We start from the raw sequence: 20000 nt of genomic DNA, 5'->3' as shown, positions 1-20000 counted from the left end.
AGGAGGAGGACGAGGAGGAGGAGGAGCTGTATAAGACTCAAACCAACGGCATCAGTGATGGTAGGACGTTCAGTTTTTAATAAAGCTTCTGAGTGAAGACTGTCATCGTTCTGGTCCATAACTTTTCATACGAGATAAAACTGAAATGATCTGAAGACTAAAACAGATTCAGGTTGAAATGTTCTAATTTATTAAATTAGGACAAAACTACGACTTTTAAATCAAAACTGTCCAACAAAAATATGAAGTGTAGCTCAAAGGGACAACTTTCTGTTGTCACAGTAACCAGGGCCTGATGCTGCAAGTTAAACCCAAACCTGCTTTTAACCGCTTCATTAAAACTGACTGAATTCAGAAAGTATTTCAATAAAAACTCACTTAAATCCAGCTTTTATTGCTGGAAACAGATTTAATGTTTTGTTTTTTTCAAAATAATAAAATTTAAATTCTTTTCATTTCTGTAGAAAAACATAAAAAAATCTGAATATTAATTTTTCTAAATCAGTTCATGTTCAGATTGTTGAGCCGAAAAAAATAAAAATCTACATTTTTGTGATTTCAGTTTTAAAATGGCCTCATGTAGCGATGAGCAAATCCTGACTTCCTGTGTCCTCAGATGAGCGGACTGGCCCGGAGACGGCCGGACCTTCAGAACCAGAACCGTGCTGCAGCGACGCATCTCCAAACGGCCCAACAGATGACAACGGCCCAGATCCCGTCCCCTTGGGGCCCGTCGCCACAGCAGGTGACCCCCCTCCCGGGGTCAACCACGGGCTGGCCTCTCTGGACCAGGGAGACACCGAGGTCGGGAACGGCTCCGTGAACCCGGCCGCCGGCAACCCCGACGGCCTGAGCGCCGGCGGCGACCTGGGAGCCGACGGCGAAGCAGACAGGAACGCCGAGCCGCCAGGAGAGGCAGCGCAGCCTCCCGGAGAAACCACTGAAGAAGAAGACGAGGAGATCAAGCAGGAGGAAGCCCGCTCCCCCAGTCCTCCAGCCAATGAGTGTCCAGCAAAGAGGCGGGCGTGTCGCAAGAGGAGGCGGAGCCTGTTCACCATCCAGGCCGTCAACTCCAACGGGACGACCGAGAGAGGGATGGGAGAGGGAGGGAGCGCCGTGTCCTTCAGCTGTGGGTCTCACACACGCACACACACACATACACACGCACACACACACACACACACACACGCACGCACACACACACACGCACACACACACACACACACGCACACACACGTACACACACGCACGCACACAAACACACACACACACGCAGAGCAGGTGGAGCTGCTGCAGCTTCCTCTTCCTCCTGATCTCAGTCTCTAAACATCACAGCTGTGATTGAAACTCAGTAAAAACACTGAATATGTGAATATCTGCGCTGTGTTTCATGTCACTGAGGTTTTATTCAGGTGTTGTTTTTATTAAAGCTGTGAGATTTGATCAGGTGGAACAGGAAGTGATGAAATAAGATCCTAAAATCGCCTGAAGAACTGAAAGATGCTCTGGATTACTGCCATCTAGTGGTGTGACTGGGAAAACCAAATGACCGCTTACATCTTTTATTTTGGATATTTAAAATGTTTTCCAGCTCCAGTGTGAAAAGCTTTTCATCGATCATTAATAAGCCATTATGAGATCAATCAATGATCATTTTCTCGATAATTTGTGTGTCAGTCTGTCGTTGTTCTGATGGGTTCTGGTTCTGTTCTGCAGCTCAGCCGTACGTGGCCATCGACTGGGACCCCGACATGAAGAAGAGGTTCTACAACGAAAACGAAGCCGAGGTCAGTCTGATTCCTTGTCACCATGGAAACGTGTGGGCGTGCCGCTCACGTTCCCTGTGGCCCGCAGCGCTACGTGAAGCACGGCAGCATGGAGGTGCCGCAGCAGCAGACCACCGTCCAGCTGCAGCAGTGCATCGAGCTCTTCACCACCGTGGAAACGCTGGAGGAGGAGAATCCATGGTAACCAACTGAAACAAAATGGGTCAAAAATGCAATTAGGATTCATATCATGCAAATAAATAATACAGAACTAGACTGAATAGATCTGTCCTTATGGACCAGGAACATTCCAGAATTATTCATATCGGCACCAACACAGATATTAGATCGGTGCATCTCTACTGCAAACCTCTGCAGGTTCTGCCTGGTTCTGATCCGGTCTGTGGTTCCAGGTACTGCCCGGTGTGTAAGAAGCACCAGCTGGCCACCAAGAAGCTGGACCTGTGGTCGCTGCCGGAGGTTCTGATCATCCACCTCAAGCGGTTCTCCTACACCAAGTTCACCAGAGAGAAACTGGACACCATCGTGGATTTCCCCCTCAGGTACCGACACGCCGGGCCGAACCGGGCCGGGCCGGGCCGGGCCGCCAGGTCACTGCTGTGGCTCCAGAACCGTTTCCTCTGCAGGTTTCTAACCCGACCTGCAGCAGAACCTGAACCAGACTCGCAGTCGGTCCGGTGCAGATGTTTTTGCTTCATTTTCAGCTTTCTTCATATTTCATGTCGCAGCAGGAACCGGTTCTGCTGCTGTTTTCTGGTTCTGGTCCGAAACGCTCAGCCTCCGTTACCATAGGGGAAACGTCTCCATTAAACTCACCGTCCGACAGAAGAAGAAGAAATATCTCATTAATTTAATTTATAAATGAGAAATATCCAGATGTGGAGATGAAATAATTCAGATTTATTTTGTTTTGCGAAGCGACTGAATTTATAAATTCAGGTTTTAAAATATGAATTTACTTTTATCGTTTCCCAGAGAATAGAAAACAGATTTTTAATCAGATTTTCCATTTGGGACATTTTATCGATCAATGATTCATAATTTAACCGTCTGAATCAACATTCATTCATAAAGAGGAGAAACTTTCCAGGCTGAACTGGACCTGTGGATCCTTACTGGGCCAATAAATCAGAACCTGATCAGATCCAGATTATATCCGGGTCAGAACCTCCTGCTGTGGTTGCAGAGACCTGGACTTCTCCGACTTCCTGCTGAGGAAAGGCGTTTCGCCAGAGGAGCCGCCGAGCCGCTACGACCTCATCGCCGTGTCCAATCACTACGGAGGACTCCGAGACGGACACTGTGAGTGCCGCAGCAGCCATGTTGGTTCCTGCTGGTCACATGACCTCATGCTGTGTGTGTGTGTGTGTGTGTGTGTGTGCGCAGACACCAGCTACGCCCAGAACAAGGACAACGGTCAGTGGTACTACTTTGATGACAGCAAGGTGACGTACGCGTCCCAGGACCAGATTGTGGTGAGTATCACTCCGCCATGCTTTAGGGGACAGGAAGTGACATCACTTCCTACCCTGCTGAACTGGGATCTTAGCTGTTATTTTATCCAAACAAGTTCTGAACTGGTTTTAAGGCAGAATTGATGCAAGACTTTAATTAATTTGAAACATTTACTGGTTCCAGAATGAAAAACGAATCGGTTAAATCTAATATGAAAACACTTTGGACTGAATGCTTTTATTTTGTAAACAGATGGATATGTTTAAGTGTAAAGTCATCAGATGTTGACGTGCGGCGCGGCTGTAACAGGAAGTGCAGGGTCAAAGTTGGCATGGCGAGACATCGCAGGACCAGTAGGTGGCAGTGTTGGCTGTCGGGTCTTATTCAGTAAATGTTTCCATCATTAACTGTTTAAAAAAAACAAAAATGTAAAAACATTTTTATGGAATTATTCAGGATTTTTCTGTTTCCATCGTCATTTTTAACGTGACAAAAACCCGAAGCAGCCGGAAAACGTACTGGGATCGCTTCATATCAGTCTATTGATTATTATTATTGATTAGTTTTTTGTTTTAAATATCTGATCTATTACCAAACCTTGTATTTGACATTTCCAGTTTTTACTTTTTTTTTTAATCATTATTTCTAAGCGGTTTTGAGGCGAAACCTGAAACTGCTGTTGCGCCAGTTACTCAACAAGTTGTTGCTAGGTAACAAGTGAACAGTTCAGATCTATTGATACTGTAGATATTTGTTATTGATTTATTGTCCACCTCCAGTGATTGTTCTGTCTGTTGGGGTCAAAGGTGATGAAGTTTCTCCTGTTTGTCCCGCAGACTAATGCTGCCTACGTTTTGTTCTACCACCGACAAGATAAGATCAGGAAGCCCACTCTGCCGCCCCCTCCATTAGCTCCGCCTCCCAACCTGCCAATGACATCACAGAGACGGGCGCCGCCCCTTCCTGTGGCTCCATGGAAACGGACTGAACGTCTCGATTTTCTTTCTTTGACTCTGGACACTCAGGTTGATTCTGCTTGATTTGGACCCAAACCCGTCTGGACCCGCGGGTTCAGAAGGAGGAAACGGCCCGAAGCTCTGAAAGCGAGTTTATTTCTCTTTAATAAAACACCAACATTCCACTGAAAGCCTGTTTACTGCCAGCTGGACGAGTTCAGCCCGTTTTCTCCTGGAATAAAACGTTTCATGATTTTCTGTAAATTTCACTTGATTTTCGGAAGAAGTCGCCCGGTTCTGGTGAGCAGAAGCCGGGCCGATTATTTCTATCGACGCTGTCAGGGATTTTAAATATCTGTTTGTATATTTAGCTTTTCTCCAGATATTTATTTGTAATGAATTCTCTAGATGATTGGCTGGTGACTGGATTTATTTTCATATTTATAGATGAGCTTTATAACGTGGTATTGATCCGGCGGACGGGTGTACAGTATTTTTGTAAGTGAGGTGAGATGAACGGTATCAGTGGTGGGTGGAGCAGCCAGGAACGCTGAGCCCATTTCTTTATTTGTCTTCCTGTCAAATATCAGAGGAAATTATTTTATTGTACTTCTAATCTTTTGCTATGAATTAAAGGATTATCACCACCAGAGGGCGACGTTTCCAACTCATTCAGGGAATTTATAGAAGAAGCGCTGAGAAATTAACGTCAATTTGAATTAAAATTCTGTTTTTTTTAAAAGGTAAAAAAGAAATCAAATTAAAACATTTCAAGTTTTTATTTTTTGTTCAAAGAAAACCAAAAAATATTTTTATCCAGAAATCTGGGTCACGGTCTGGTCTCTGCTACTTACTCTGGGGTTAAAGGTCAGGCCTGTCTGGTGGCCTTTCCAGACCATTGTCACCATGGTAACGGGACCAGGTTCTGGTACGGCCTTCAGAAAACCCGGTGGAGGCCCAGATCATCACTGATCACATCGCTTGGTGGTTTTTTCTGTACGGCCTCCCACACGTTTTCCTTCCACACGACTTTCCTTTTGAATGAATTTACAGGATTGTATTTTCTGATGGAACCAGAACCAGGCTCCAGATTTAATCCAGAACGTGCAAAACAGAATCTGAACCGAACATTTAGAACTATCTGAAGGTTCTGTTGGGTTTCGTTCCAGAACCTCAGGGCTCAGTGAAGCTGGTCCGGATCAGTGGTTCTCCGGGTTTCCTGAAGGTTCCGGTCTGTTTCAGACCTTCAGGAGCACCAGAGACCCGCTTATCAGAACCTCAACAGGCCACAGTGGGAACCATCCGATTCTGTCCAGAGGACCGGGTCGGGTCCGGATCAGAACCGGTCATTGGCGCTGAAGATTCCTCCAAAGTTCAGGTCTCTGGCCATGAGCTCCTCCTCCACCCTCTCCAGCGCCCACTGGTGGTTCACCACCTCCAGCGCCTCCCACTCGCTCTGAAACGGGTCAAACCGGGTCGGAGCGTTACGCAGAACCGAACCACACCACCCAAAGCTCTGATCTACCTCACCTTAAAAGCCTTGTTGGGGTCAGGTGGCATCGCCATGGCAGCGCCGGTCATCTGGTCCTGCATGATCCGTGATTGGTCAGCAGCTGTGGAGGAAACGGACCAATCAGAGAGCTTCATTCTGACGCATCATCAATCAGGAAAAACTGGTTTCAGGGAAATACATAAAATATTTCATCGAACAAAAACCAAACATTTCCTTTTCCCGTTTCTATTTTTTCCACATGCTAAACCAGAACCAGAACCAGAACCAGAACCAGAACTCACCGTTGTCCTGGCCCAGGATCAGCGAGTACATGCTCCTCAGGCCGAACACATTCAGGAAGTACCAGGAGCCGAGCTCACCCTGCACATCAAACAGAAGCTGAACAGAACCGGCCGGGTCGGGAAGGTCCGGTTCTGTTGGGTCGGGTTCTCACCAGGAGGCGTCCAGCGACAGCAGGTCGATTCCTCGCTGCAGCATCGGTTTGAACCGCAGCGTCAGCGGGAACGGCACTTTGGCTGGAAAACAGACGGTTCTGGTTTTAATCCTGGCTACGGGTCAGAACCGGGTCAGAACCACCAGGAGGAGGAAACTCACTGATGACGAAGCCGGAGAAGGCCCAGTTGATCCATCCTCCGATCAGAATCATGGGCAGTACGTTGGTCAGGTTTCCCTTCATCATGTCCGTCAGCATGCTGGTGTCTGCAACAGAACCGGGTCAGCAGAACCGGGGCGGGACGCAGCAACAGAACCGGGTCGGGAGAGGCCCAACAAGGCGACTCACCTGTCATGGGGTTCTTAGGAACGACCTTCCTCTTGACCCGCTTGAAGAAACCGGTCTCTGCATCGTTAAAGTAATGCTTCCTCATGAAGAACGACTGAAACGGATCAGAACCGACGGTCCGATCAGAACGATCGGATCGGAACCGACGGTCCGATCGGATCGGAACCGACGGTCCGATCAGAACGAGCGGATCGGAACCGACGGTCTAAAGTGTCATAAATCTATTATGTTAATGTTACATCATAGAAACACAAAGTCAATATCACGTTTAAAGGTTATTGATCATTTCAGTCCAGGAAGTTTGCTCCAGATTTGTGTTGCATAGAAGCTGAATGCTGCTTCTCTGTGTTTTGGTTCTGAGGATGCAGAACCTGAACTTGAGAGGTCTGTGTCCTCTGATGTCGGGTTCTGACCCGGTTGGTTCTGGTTTTACATCCCAACTAACAGAACTAAAATATTTAAACAAAAACTAATTTGTATCCCAGAGTGAATCTGTTCTGTTTTTCAAGAACTTGAGCTTTATGCCTTTCACCACTAGATGGTGTCACTCGCTGAACCCAACCAGAACCGGAACCAGAACCAGAGGCGGTCCAGCAGACAGGAAGTGAGGCGATCTGTTTACCTGTCGGGGGATGTACTTCCCGTTCTCCCGGATGCGGCTGCGCAGCAACACCTGGCTGGAGACAGAGCGTCAGAACCGGTGGTTCCGGTCCAAACAGAACTGGGCCGTCCGACTCTTACCTGTCAGACACCTGCTCCGGGTCAGTTTCCTGTCGCTGCTCATCAGCTGGCTCACGTAGTGCCGCAGGACGCCGACGAAGAAGGTGATGAAGACGATGGGCAGGACGACCCACATCCTGATGCTGGAGTCCAGCAGGAGCTCCGGGCCGGCCATCGGTTCTGATCCGGAAGGAGCAGCAAGGGAGGAGGCTGCTGGGGTGAAAACACTTTCACTCGTTCATCTGCTACTTCCTGGTTTGTATAATTATTCAGATGTTTCCATGAAAACCAAAGATTATTTAGTACATTTTTGGCCATAATTTAGCTCCATACAGCTCTGACTCCATCTGGTAAATTTCACACCAAACTTTTTTCCTTCCATTAAACTTTCTATTGTTATATTTGATGCAGTAGTCTGAATTACCATCTCTACAGAAGTGAGATCTCCACCGGTTTCTTCATGGTTTTATATTGGAAAGTATTCGCAGGTGTAAATAATCTTTACATTTAGAGGAGTCTGACTCTATAAATTAACTTCTCCGCAATTTTCCGCTTTATTGAGGCCATTTTTCAGTTCCAGTCATCAGAACCATCAGCTGCAGGTGACGTCAGTTCCTCCAACTGCTGAAGTTTCAAAACAACCTCGAAGCTAGCGCGGCTAGCTCGCCTGTTAGCTCGGTTTAAACCAGCGCAGAAACTCCAAACAAACTCCAAACAAACTCCAGACAAACTCCGAACACTCACCTTATTCACCAACTTTCTCCAGACTCCAATAACGTGCTCCGCTGCGTCTGGAAATCATCCACATCCGGTTTAAACGGAAACGCCGTCATACTGGCGTCGTAGCGTAGCAGATAAGAACTGCACGCCGCCAGTGAGTCCGCCATCTTGTGTGTGTCGTTTTCTCTTTAGCGTGCCACTTACATTGGGCAAAAGAAGCGCTAAATCTTTACGTTCCATAAAATTTGACTAATCGTTGTCATAAACAATGATATAAACACCTTTCAGTTATTTACTGACATAAAAATTATACGTTAACTTAAAAAACCCAAAACATTAAAATTCAGAACGTGTGATTTGCGCAGATTTCACTCTGATTTGTTGCCTAAATTGGCAATAACTAAATGAAAAGCTTGATTAAATAGTTTATTTGCGAAATATTAGAGCCAGAAATGAGCAATGTTACTAACTTATTTGATTTCAGTTTGACAATAATTATCACTGTCTATACATTCCATCTTATTAATTAGTTTCACTAATCAGTTTCTATTATTTACGATTTTTTCATTAATTGTATTTATTTATTTATTTTACATTGCTGTCACTTTAAAAAAACATCAGTCTTTTTTCTAGTGAAATGTTTCCTCTTCGTTCTCTTTGCTTGTGACTCTGTGCAAAAACACAAAGGAGAGTTTAAAATAAATCAGTGTAAGATGAAAAAAGTTTCAAAATTTCAATGTAAAAAACGCATGAAATAGAAAAAAGAAAAACTGATTAAAAATTAGATTATAATTGTTACTAATGAAGCCATGAAATTGAAAACAAAGAGGAAAATGAATTAGTAATGATAATGTCACATTAAGAATGATTAATGACTATAAATGAAGCTAAACTGAATATAATAAAAGTTGTGATTGAAATGTTAAAAAATGACGACACAAAGAGAAAAGTTTCCATACACATGAACAGATTTTTATAATTTCAGAGCAATAAATATTTCCACTTTGTTCATATTTCTGCCATTTCAAAAACAAAGTACAAGTAATATATATTTATGTACACAGCTAAAATCTTCCAAACATAATTTTTAAAATAATGTCGTCTCTGTTGGACACATATTTGACACTTTACTCATACAATTTTACAAGGACTATTGCAGTTTCTCTTTTTGCTCTACATTATAAACAAGAAATGATTTTTCTCCATGATGTGATCGGCTCCAAACGGGCCGCACCGCCGTTCACCCGTCCCTGTATCCACACACAAACAAGCGGCCGTCTTCACGTGGGACGCAGAAGAGTCTGAGCTTTCATTGGAAGCAGATCTGATCGGCTGTTTTAGTTTATTTTTAAAGTTCCCTGTCTTTCCTGCAGCGGTCAGACCGGATCTGCTTCTAGGAAATAAAAAAGATAAATGAACTCAGACTTTCTCTTCCCGATGAAACGCAGCCGACAAGAGCTAAAGTTCATTTAACAACTTATGTACATTCATGTTTATAGTACAGCTCATTCAGTGCAGATACTGGAATAAATACCACATGCAAACCGATAGTGGAGAGCAGGCCTGGGCACAAAATAAGGAACAGCTAAAATAAGTGATTAAAGGAGCATTAAAAACAGCTTCTGCATGTCTCTAAACTCAATCTCCTGAGGACTTTGTGTGTTGGATTCATTTATTACCTCATGGGAAGCAACTGCTTCAAATAAAGAGATCAATCATACAAAAAATATCATATTTGACAATAATTCAATCAAAATGCAGAACCAGGGAGGAAAAACATCCACTGCAGACGCTAATGCTAAGTAGCTAACGCTAAGTAGCTAACGCTAAGTAGATTCTGCCACAGAGCTTTAGCATTGCTAAAGCTAACGTTTATGGTTAGTGCTGTAGCTAATTATTTATCAGTGCCCACCAGTGCTATCAACATGGTGGAGTTTAGTGCTTTAGCATTAGCTTTTGCTAAATTTTGTGTTGGTAAAGCGCTTTAGCTTTATGGAACTAAAGTATCTGGTTCGCGCTCTAGGAAAACGCAACTAGCCTTTTAGCTAGCGGTTTCCACCACTGATAGTGAGCATCAACATGGTGGAGTTTAGTGCTTTAGCATTAGCTTTTGATAAATACCCTGTTGCTATTGTGCATTGGTGAAAGCAATGTTTATGATTAGTTAGCTTTATAAGGTTAGTGCAGCTAACATTTAGTTGGTGGTTCTCACCACTGCTAAACAGGTTAAAGGTTGAACTTCTTGATGGGATAATTATAAAAATACTCAACAAGTTAGGACAACCTCAAACCTCAAACTCAAACCTCAACCTCAACCCTCAACCTCAAACTCAAACCTCAACCTCAAACCTCATCCTCAAGACGCCGTCGGTCTGCAAAGCTGCAGCTGAATGAAACCAAAGTCTCCTGGAACATCTGGAGATGTTTGGAGAAAGTCAAACATGGAGAATAAAACTGTTCAGTTGTAAAGACAAGTTTCTCCAAACCCTAAGAGTTTAAGAAAGAACCTTGTGAGGTTCTGGTGCTGAAGGTTCTGATAACCACTGGATTCAGTTTTCAGCCCTGCTTCAGAACTTTGGTTTTGTTTCTGTCAAATTTGTCATTTTAATCTGGATTCTGACCTGATGAGAGCTGGCAGAGCCGTGAGGATGGAGAAGCTTTTCACCAAAGCTCCTGGTTAGAGGAACAGAGGTCCAAATACATTTACCAATAAACACTGGCGACGGCAGGATGGTTTCTCCTGGTGGCACCAGAATGGATCTGATCTGAAACCGAATGTTGTTTTCTGGAGGATTTGGAGTTTAGAGTCACGCAGAAACAGGTGTGGATGTGTCGGTTTCTCCTGAAACAGAACGAGCCGGGTTCCCTCGAGGTAGCGTGATCCAGTGTGGAATGAAAACCTCTTTTTGTTTCGGTTGAAATGGTTTCTCTAAGGCCCCCATAAAGGAAACAGGTGTTTCTGTAGATGCCTGTGTAAATCCAACGGTCCGGAGGAAGGAAGGATTATTTCTGGTTTGGTGTTGAAGCAACACGACAAGCATGTCAGAAACCTGCATGTCAGTCACAGATTACTGTTGTTGTTGTAAACGTGTTAAAAGTTAAAAAACGGATTTGAGATCATAAACCCAAATCAGAAATCACATTGTAAGCACATAACAAAATCAAAAATGCTAAGAAATACAAAGCAGCCCAAGGAGAACTTCAGGTTATTAAAAGCTCGTCACACAACAATACTGAGATCAGAAGCTTGCTCTGAAACGTCAAAGAGGTTCTTCAGATTGAATTGTTTCTTTGTTTTGGCTTTTTTCCAGAGGAGAACCAGGAGAACCGTTTGGTGTTTCGAGCACAGGTTTGTCATTCAAGCAATTCTGAACGTCGGTTACAGATTGATGCTGTTGGCCCCACTGAAACAAGAACACACTGTACAGTTTGATATCTACAGGTGGTTTCAGGTGATTGCAGAGAAACTGAAATAATGTGCCAATGTTTCCCAACATCCAGCAGTGAGACACTGGTCAAACAAACCAGAGCAAAGAGGGAAGAACTTTCTTCCAGAAATCGTTAGTTTCCCACATCCAAGAACGTTGATTAAAAACAGAAAAACACTGGGACAGTGGTTTTAAACTCAAAGTACAAAAATAACATCTAAAACAGAGTTCATTAAAGAGATTTCCACTTCATGTGAGACGTTGGGACTTGATTTACTCTCCAGTCCGATGAGTTGTCCTTCCAGAGACTTTAGGTCCAAGTTTTAGGTCCTTTCTGTGTCTTTGTTGGATGATGAGGGTGACTGAAGGCTCGGTCCATGTTGTTTCTTAAAAATCCAGAAAATGGCTTCGTATTTCTGTTCGAGATGGACTTCGCCAACCAACGCGGAGGAAACTCAGATTTGGAATCGTCTTTTCTTTAGGTGGTTTGTCTCGGATGATGAGTCCCGTGATTATTGATTAATGTACCATCCTTATGTCTGAAGGCACCTTATGCTCTGTTTTGAAACCAAGCGGCAGATAAAACATCACTCACCCTCAACAGAAAGTCTCATTTTGCTGCTTAAAAACACAAAAGTAGTTGGTACTGGGTGGGAAATACATAAACTTGCATCTGAAACCAAAAACTCTGACATCATTTAAGGATCTTTAGTGAAAACATTGTCAGCATCAATATTTTACTGCATGCCAGTCCTGTAACATATGAAGCCATAAATAAACAAAAAAAGAGACGTAGCTGCATGACTAAATGACCCCATTAATATAAAACCTTCAACTTTTCTTACAATCCTCCGAAGTGCTTCAATAGATGGAAATTTCTCTACCTTCTTAAGGGCGTTTCACCTCTGACCTGTCTACCTCCAGTTATGGAAATGATGTCATAACTGAACTCTAACTGAACGTTTGGGTCACTTATTTTAGAATACCATGTTTGGCTTAGGAACCCTATTAAAATAATCTCCAACCTGATGTTTTTAGTTTTCCAGAAACGATGGTGGATGCAGCATGTCAAAGGCCGAACTCTGAACTTCTCTGACCTTTCATTGGATGTAGCGATTAATGTTAAAGTTCATCATTGCACTGAAACCTTTGGCCCCACCAGGGGGTAACTTTGGATAAAAGCTTCTAAGTTAGTTGTGTCACAATTTTTTGTGAATGATTAAAACAAGAAGGAAACAAAAAAATGAAGTAAAAAATGTCAAACATAAAATTTAAAACAAAAGCATTTTCATAATTCAGTTAGCTAAAATGCTAATATTAGCCTGAATGCTAACATTTGCACAGGGGTTATCAGTAGCATGTTGACCTACAATAGCATACACCATTTAATGTGCAAAAGAACAGTGTGTACACTAAATAAGCTAGAATGCTAATGTTAGCTTACATGGTAACATTAGCTTGGGAGAAATTAACATTCTCCACTCAGTGTGCAAAGAGCATTGTATGAGCTAAAATGAACTAAAATGCTTAGCTAACATGCTAACATTAGCATGGGAGATAACAGTACGTTAACAAACTGCATTCAGTGTGCAAAGAGCATTGTATACACTAAAATGAACAAAAATGCTAATGTTAGCCTAAGTGCTACCATCTGAATGTGGGTTATCATTAGCATATTAACTAATACTGACTTTCTGAATTCAGTATGCAAAACATTAGTGCAAAAGCTAAAATTAGCCAAATTAGCAACAAGAAAGGCCTGCCTTGTTTGTTACCAACCATGGAGGATTCTCATAAACGCCTCATTATGGGACCATTGAAGACATATTGACGCCCCCTACTGGTGATTTCAGATAAACACAAACTTCTGAAAGCTGTACCCTGTTCTGATTTTTATCAAACTTCCTTTTTTAGTTTTATTTTCCCACCCAGTTCCATTGACATTGCTGCTGCTAAAGATACAGAAAGCTGCACTGTAAAAAATCAAAAATAAAAACATCCTGTTTGTATTTCAGGTAGAGCAGCTCCACCGTCCTCATTGGCAGAAAACAACAAAAATCCCCCAGTTTGGCATCTTTCATCTTAATCTCCTTCTCTGGCAACGTTGAGGGTCACAAACACATCAAGGAGAATCAAATACAAATGACAGATATTATTATTTCTGAAAATTCAGGCGTACACTTTCATATATACTGGGAGACTTGAGAAATGAGGAGAGCATTCACAGATTTAGTAGAAATAAATCCTCAAATTTACAGGAATAAGTGAGAAAACCTGGAAAAGTCCCATTCCAAAACAACAGTATAGCGCCCCCTGCTGAAACCCTGTAATCCACAAACACTAAAGGCTTTTAGTAGTTTTGCAGAACAAAAACAAAGACACCTGTAGATTTGTTTTGATGGCTTATTTCAAAGGTTTTAGGAAGTTTATGAGTCGAGTCTTCACTTCGCTGGATTGGCGCTTCACATCACAACAAATCTATCCCTGCATATTGGATATGAACCATAAACACACTGATAACTGTTAGCTATTGCACAGGTCATGCATGCCTGTCTAAGACACAAACGCCACCATATTAATGCTAAACCTCTGCTTCTGCCCGTAATGGCTTGTAAATATGTCAAAACAAAGTTTCGTGTTGGTTTTTGTGCTGAACAACATGGAGTGAAACTACTGGTACTTTTGGACACGGTACTGTCCCTTTAACTCGGAGCGTCGACTCTCATATTACGTTTTCAGGCACTGTTCCCTTCCTCACTGGTCCCTCAACCGCTTGTCCACTACAGCCACAGAAATGTGAAAAAAGGTACTCACAACATGAGACGAACACTCTGAAGTAGTGAAGAACTACAAACATGTCCGACTGAGTCCCGGCTCACCACGCAGGGCGGCATGAAGGGAAGGTGGGGGCGTCACCAGACCTAAGTGGTAGTTTTTCCCTCCGGCGCTCTACCTGCCAGGAAAGTCGATGTGGAAATAGCACAGGCTGAGCAGCTTCCTCTTTCCCGCTCTCACCGCTCTCCTCCTTATCAGGCGGCCATTTTGATACAACTGGATCTGCCCTCCCACTCTTCTTCCCCTCCTCCCTCTTGTGCTCACTCTCAATATCGCCCCCTGGCGGCTCACTGTGGGGTTGCGCGCCACCGTCCTCGATTTCTGCGTCTTCACACGACCGTGCTGATGCGGCTGACGGGCTTCGCTTTGGGGCCGCCCCCTTGCCCCACCCCCGGGGGGAGCGGGGAGAGCGGGGCGCCCGACGGGGGAGGCAGCGGGGAGTGCGGAGGGGGCGGCGGGATGGACGACAGCGGCGGGTACTGGGGGGCGTAGGGCTGCGGCGGCGTCTGGGTGACGAGGCGCGCCGAGGGCGTCTGGGGCGGCGGCGTGGAGAAGATGAAGTGGGTGGAGCCTGTCGCGGAGGGGGAGGGACTGAGCGGGGAGTGTGTGTGCACGGTGTGGTTGTGTGTGTGTGTGTGAGCGTGCGGGTGGGGCTGGGAGTGCGAGATGGTGAGGGGCAGCTTGGCTCCGCCCCCTGGCCGGTGGTAGAGTCCGTGGGGCGTAGTGGGCGTGACGGGCGAGTGGGGGGACAGCGGCGGTGGCGTGGTGAAGCCGGACACCATGTTGTAGCGCGGGTGGGCGGAGCCTTGCTGCAGCCTCTGATGCAGCTGGCTGTGGGGCGGGGTGCAGCTGTGCCGCAGCGGCGCGGAGAAGCGGTGCGTCAGCGCGTGGTGCTGCGGCACGCTCTGCATGTGGTAGCGGTGGTGGTGATGGTAGGGCGGCGGCGGCGGCGTCTGCTGCGGCGGGTGCCCACTGACTCCGCCTCCTCCACTGTTGCCGTGGCAATACTGGGCGTGCAACACCTGGAGCTTGGACGGCCCCCCTCCCGGGCCGCCGCCCCCTCCAGCCCCGGCCGAGTCCGACTGGCCGAGGTTGGGTGAAGGGGAGGGGCATGGGGAAGGGGAGGATGGGAGGGCGATGGGCGGCGCGGGGGCGGGGTAGTGAGGGGGGACGAAATCATCAGAGGACTCGGTGGACCCTGAGGAGGCGGTGACATCATCGTCAGGGGACCAGGAACTTTGCCTCTTCGACTGCCGAAGAAGTTCCCCATTCGGCCACCGGGGATCTGGCCGCCGCCCGCCGCCATCGCGCCGCCGGGCCCAGCCCCGCCCCCGCTCGCGAGAGGAGACGTGGTGACCCCCCCCTGGTTGTGACAGAGCCCCGGCCCACCCCCACCCCTGTACCGGGGCTCTGAGTAGGGCGGTGCGGCCGGTAGGCTGCTGGGGACGAGGGCACCATCATGGGGCTGTAGGACAGACTGACGCCCTGCAGGGGGCGCTGCTGGTGAGGCCTCGGGCTGCTAATAATGGAACCCTGAGGACAGGAAGAGCAGAAGAAGAACAAAATCAGAAGAAGACTTCTCATTGGTCAGACCAACATCCTGCTGTTTCGCCTCATGGAGCTTCAGGTATTTTGTGAAGAAAAGGAGTTAAAATGGCCGCCGCGGCGTCTGCGGCGCAGATTTATCGCATCGTTTCTGAATTCAGCCAAAAACCAGATTCAGATTTACTCAAGAAAAGCTTTGATCCAATAAAATGTTTATTTCCTGACTTAAAAAAGGACTTTTGATTGATTTTTAATGTTCTATCAAAAGCCTTAAATAGTTTTTATCCAATTAATCATCAGAATAATCTATTGATTATTAAAATAATGGTTGGTTGCAGCTCTAGAAAGTAATAAATAGTTTCCCCAGCGACTCGCCTTCCCCAGTTTTATTAGTAAAAATATCTGAAACTTGTTTCATTTTCCTTCCTCGTCATAATTGTTCAGAAACTTGAGCATAAAATCCCAAACAAGGCAGAATTTTTCCCTTTCAGACAAAACATGGAACGTTTGGATAAATCTGGGATGTTTGGATAATCCATTCAGGTAAGAATCCAAACTTCATCAGCAGGATCATCGTTTTATAAAACTCAGAATAAAGGAGATTAGCACTTCAGATTATGACTGAGCTCCATTTTCTACACTAAAAACAGCAAAGTTCAAATAAAATCATGCAAAGCAAGAAAATCAGAGAATAGAGTCGACCTGGCTGCCATAGAAACGTTGTTTAAAAGTCCTGAAACCCACTATAAAAAGTGAAGTTCTGGGTTTTTGTAGGGAATAAGTAACAGAAATGCAGCTGAGGAATCTGGAACATGAAGGAGAAACGCTGCTGTCAGCAGGAGAGCCAATCAAGGAAGGAATTCATTTTCCTTGGTGCTGATTGGCTGAACCCCAAGAGGGCGGTAGACCGATGATCCACCGTGTTTCAGAAGAGACATTTGAGTCTGCAGTGAAAAATAAATCCAGGAACAAACGGCTCAACTCACTGCAGCCTGAAAACCGAAATCCTCCAAACTGAACGACAGCAGCTCAATTTCTGACAGTCTGGGATTTTCACCTCTTTAAGCTTCTCATTAATATCCGGAAATCTGTATTCCTACAAGTTCAGTGAATATTTTCTGCTTCCCAACAAGCAGATGGATGTTTATGTTTCTTGAGCTGCAGCATGTTGAGCTGCAGCATATTGAGCTGCAGCATGTTGAGCTGCAGCATGTTGAGCTGCAGCATGTCGAGCTGCAGCATGTTGAGCTGCAGCATATTGAGCTGCAGCATATTGAGCTGCTGCATGTCGAGCTGCAGCATATTGAGCTGCAGCATGTCGAGCTGCAGCATGTTGAGCTGCAGCATATTGAGCTGCAGCATGTCAAGCTGCAGCATGTTGAGCTGCAGCATGTTGAGCTGCAGCATATTGAGCTGCAGCATATTGAGCTACAGCATGTTGAGCTGCAGCATGTTGAGCTGCAGCATATTGAGCTGCAGCATGTTGAGCTGCAGCATATTGAGCTGCAGCATGTTGAGCTGCAGCATATTGAGCTGCAGCATATTGAGCTGCAGCATATTGAGCTGCAGCATATTGAGCTACAGCATGTTGAGCTGCAGCATGTTGAGCTGCAGCATGTTGAGCTGCAGCATGTTGAGCTGCAGCATATTGAGCTGCAGCATGTTGAGCTGCAGCATATTGAGCTGCAGCATATTGAGCTGCAGCATATTGAGCTACAGCATGTTGAGCTGCAGCATGTTGAGCTGCAGCATATTGAGCTGCAGCATATTGAGCTGCAGCATGTTGAGCTGCAGCATATTGAGCTGCAGCATATTGAGCTGCAGCATATTGAGCTGCAGCATGTTGAGCTGCAGCATGTTGAGCTGCAGCATGTTGAGCTGCAGCATATTGAGCTGCAGCATGTTGAGCTGCAGCATATTGAGCTGCAGCATATTGAGCTGCAGCATATTGAGCTGCAGCATGTTGAGCTGCAGCATGTTGAGCTGCAGCATATTGAGCTGCAGCATATTGAGCTGCAGCATATTGAGCTGCAGCATATTGAGCTACAGCATGTTGAGCTGCAGCATGTTGAGCTGCAGCATGTTGAGCTGCAGCATGTTGAGCTGCAGCCTGAAGGATGACAACAAATATTTCAATATTTCCTTCATTCCAACTCCAGTTTGTTGAAGAAAAAAAGCAGCTTCACATGCAGCAAACATTTACAAAACTCCACAAACACATCAGGACGACCTTTGACCCCGCAGGCAGTGAGGCAGGCAGTGAGGCAGGCAGTGAGGCAGGCAGTGAGGCATGCGACGGCAGCGTGACGGCGGTGCAGCATGCTCGCAGCGGACCCGCCAGACTTACTTCAATGGTACTGTCCAATGAGCCCACACTGTTCCTCCGACCGCGCTTCCCTGTCATCCAATCAGAATCCAGGAATTAAACTTTAGCACAGGAAACAGGAAGTGCTGAGCAGACGTTCGCACTGAGCTGCTCAGCAGTGACTTTTCATCTGGACGTTTCCCTTCATTAGCATCTATGCTAAGCTAAGCTGAAAAATGCTAACTTCACCTTTGAAGTCCAGATTTTATTCATGATGCTGAATTTTAGATATGAAACATAAAAATGATTTTCAGAGAACAAAGAGAAGCTCATTCAGGAATTTTAGGGTTTTACTAAAACACAATAAAATTTGATATTTTAGCTTCTTCACTGAGCAACTTCATGATATTTAGGAAATATAAATCTGTAATTTAATGTAAAAATGAACAGATATTCATTATTAGAGCTTTTCTAATTTGAATTGGTCAGATTTTTACAACAGCGTATTTAAACTGGTATTGTTATCACCAGTTTAAGCTATACACTATTGAAGTCCTAATATTCCTAGAATAAAGTAAAAAAATAATAGAATAAGGTTGAAATGAAAGTCATAATAATCCAGGAATAAAAACGAGCTAATGTGAGAAGAGTCAAAATAAGAGAATAAAGTCGCAACAATCATAGAAAAATTCAAACAGTCACAACATTCATGAATAAAGTTGCAATAATCCAAAAATAGGAGAATTAAATTATAATTTCATGAGAACTGCTGCACAAAAAGCAATTAAAAATCTAAAGATTAATTTGCATATTTAAAAAAATCTCCTTTTCTGGCCCTTATAAGCTGTTATAGATTTTAAATCAAGAATAACCCAAGAGGAAGTTTGGCATCAGAAGCTGCGCTGCAGCTCCTGCTGCTGTCCAGCAGGTGGAGCCAGCGCCCCGGAGCATCGTTTCATCACTGAAGTGTAACGTTGCATAACAACACAGATGCAGGTTCACTGTGAGTCACTGTGAGAAACCAAGAAATCCTCCAGAACTGCTGCGTCATCATGTCACGTCTTCATGTTTCGCCTCCAAAGAGACATTTTCTCAGAACCTGAGTTAATGCCCTTTCTGATCATAAAACACGATTAGGAACCTGGGACGTTCTGGACGGTTCTGGACGGTTCTGGACGGTTCTGGACGTTCTGGACGTCCGGCCCTTACCCGTCTCTGAGAGATCTCTGAGCGAGGAGCTGAGCGCCGTGCGTTTCAGTCCGTCCACCGAGGCGTACGTATCGTCGAGGCTCGGCCTTCCCAGGGTGCCGTTCACCACCTCGCCCTTCATGGGCCCCCCGGCGGAACCGGCCCCGCTCCCGGACGGTCCCGTCCCGCCAGAACCCGCCAACATGCCGGGACGCATCATGCCTTTCTGCTTCTCCAGCTCGGCTGTAGGGGAAGCAGACGCACCATGAATCTGTTTACAGGCCAACAGAGCAGCTGATTTCTGCAAACATATTTCATACTTTACACATTTCTATGCTATGGATGAACTTTATGTCACATCAATGTCTTTGATTCTGTAAAGGCTTTGATTTGACGCCAAACATTCATCTCATCTGTGATTTCAGAGCAAATATGAATTTTCCACGACAAAAATCAAAACATCGTCAGTCAATGTGCATCAGTCCAGTTATGTGTGATTTGACAACTAAAGACGCCAAATCTGACAGTTTTTGTGCAAAAGTTTATATTCCTTGACAGCCGCCATCTTTAATTTGAGTTTTTTCATCTTTTGCACTAAAACTACGGATTACCTTCTCCTACCAGGATGAATGTCCAGTTCTCTAAACTCTGTTTAAAAGCAGAACATGGGAGACACACTCACACTCCACCCGGTACTTCTCCATCTCCTGGACCTCGGCGATGCTCTCCCGCAGGTCAGAGGTGAAGCGCGCTCGGTCCTGCTGGCT

The 20000-nt window shown here is 45.2% G+C and overlaps 1 protein-coding gene and 2 pseudogenes across 1 annotated transcript in view; 1 reads left to right on the top strand and 2 right to left on the bottom strand.

Annotated features, from left to right (window-relative positions):
• Positions 1–4851, top strand: part of LOC129352984 (ubiquitin carboxyl-terminal hydrolase 11-like) — a 12027-nt gene extending 7176 nt beyond the window's left edge. The window contains 9 exon segments of the mRNA XM_055022198.1: positions 1–60; positions 617–1129; positions 1717–1787; positions 1855–1967; positions 2180–2329; positions 2974–3089; positions 3174–3262; positions 4079–4148; positions 4151–4851. The exon segment at positions 1–60 is cut by the window's left edge and continues 50 nt beyond it. Coding sequence (XP_054878173.1) covers positions 1–60; positions 617–1129; positions 1717–1787; positions 1855–1967; positions 2180–2329; positions 2974–3089; positions 3174–3262; positions 4079–4148; positions 4151–4230 — 1262 coding nt within the window. The 3' untranslated portion in view covers positions 4231–4851.
• Positions 4852–4962: 111 nt separating this feature from the next.
• LOC129352992 (ER membrane protein complex subunit 3-like) lies at positions 4963–8046 on the bottom strand (annotated as a pseudogene).
• Positions 8047–12761: 4715 nt separating this feature from the next.
• Positions 12762–20000, bottom strand: part of LOC129352989 (IQ motif and SEC7 domain-containing protein 2-like) — a 98548-nt pseudogene continuing 91309 nt past the window's right edge.

The sequence above is a fragment of the Poeciliopsis prolifica genome, unplaced genomic scaffold (assembly GCF_027474105.1).
Source record: "Poeciliopsis prolifica strain line A6 unplaced genomic scaffold, Auburn_PproV2 SCAFFOLD082, whole genome shotgun sequence".
Taxonomy (NCBI): Eukaryota; Metazoa; Chordata; class Actinopteri; order Cyprinodontiformes; family Poeciliidae; genus Poeciliopsis; species Poeciliopsis prolifica.
Note: the sequence above shows the minus strand (reverse complement) of the source record. Positions and strands in the feature narration are given on the sequence as shown.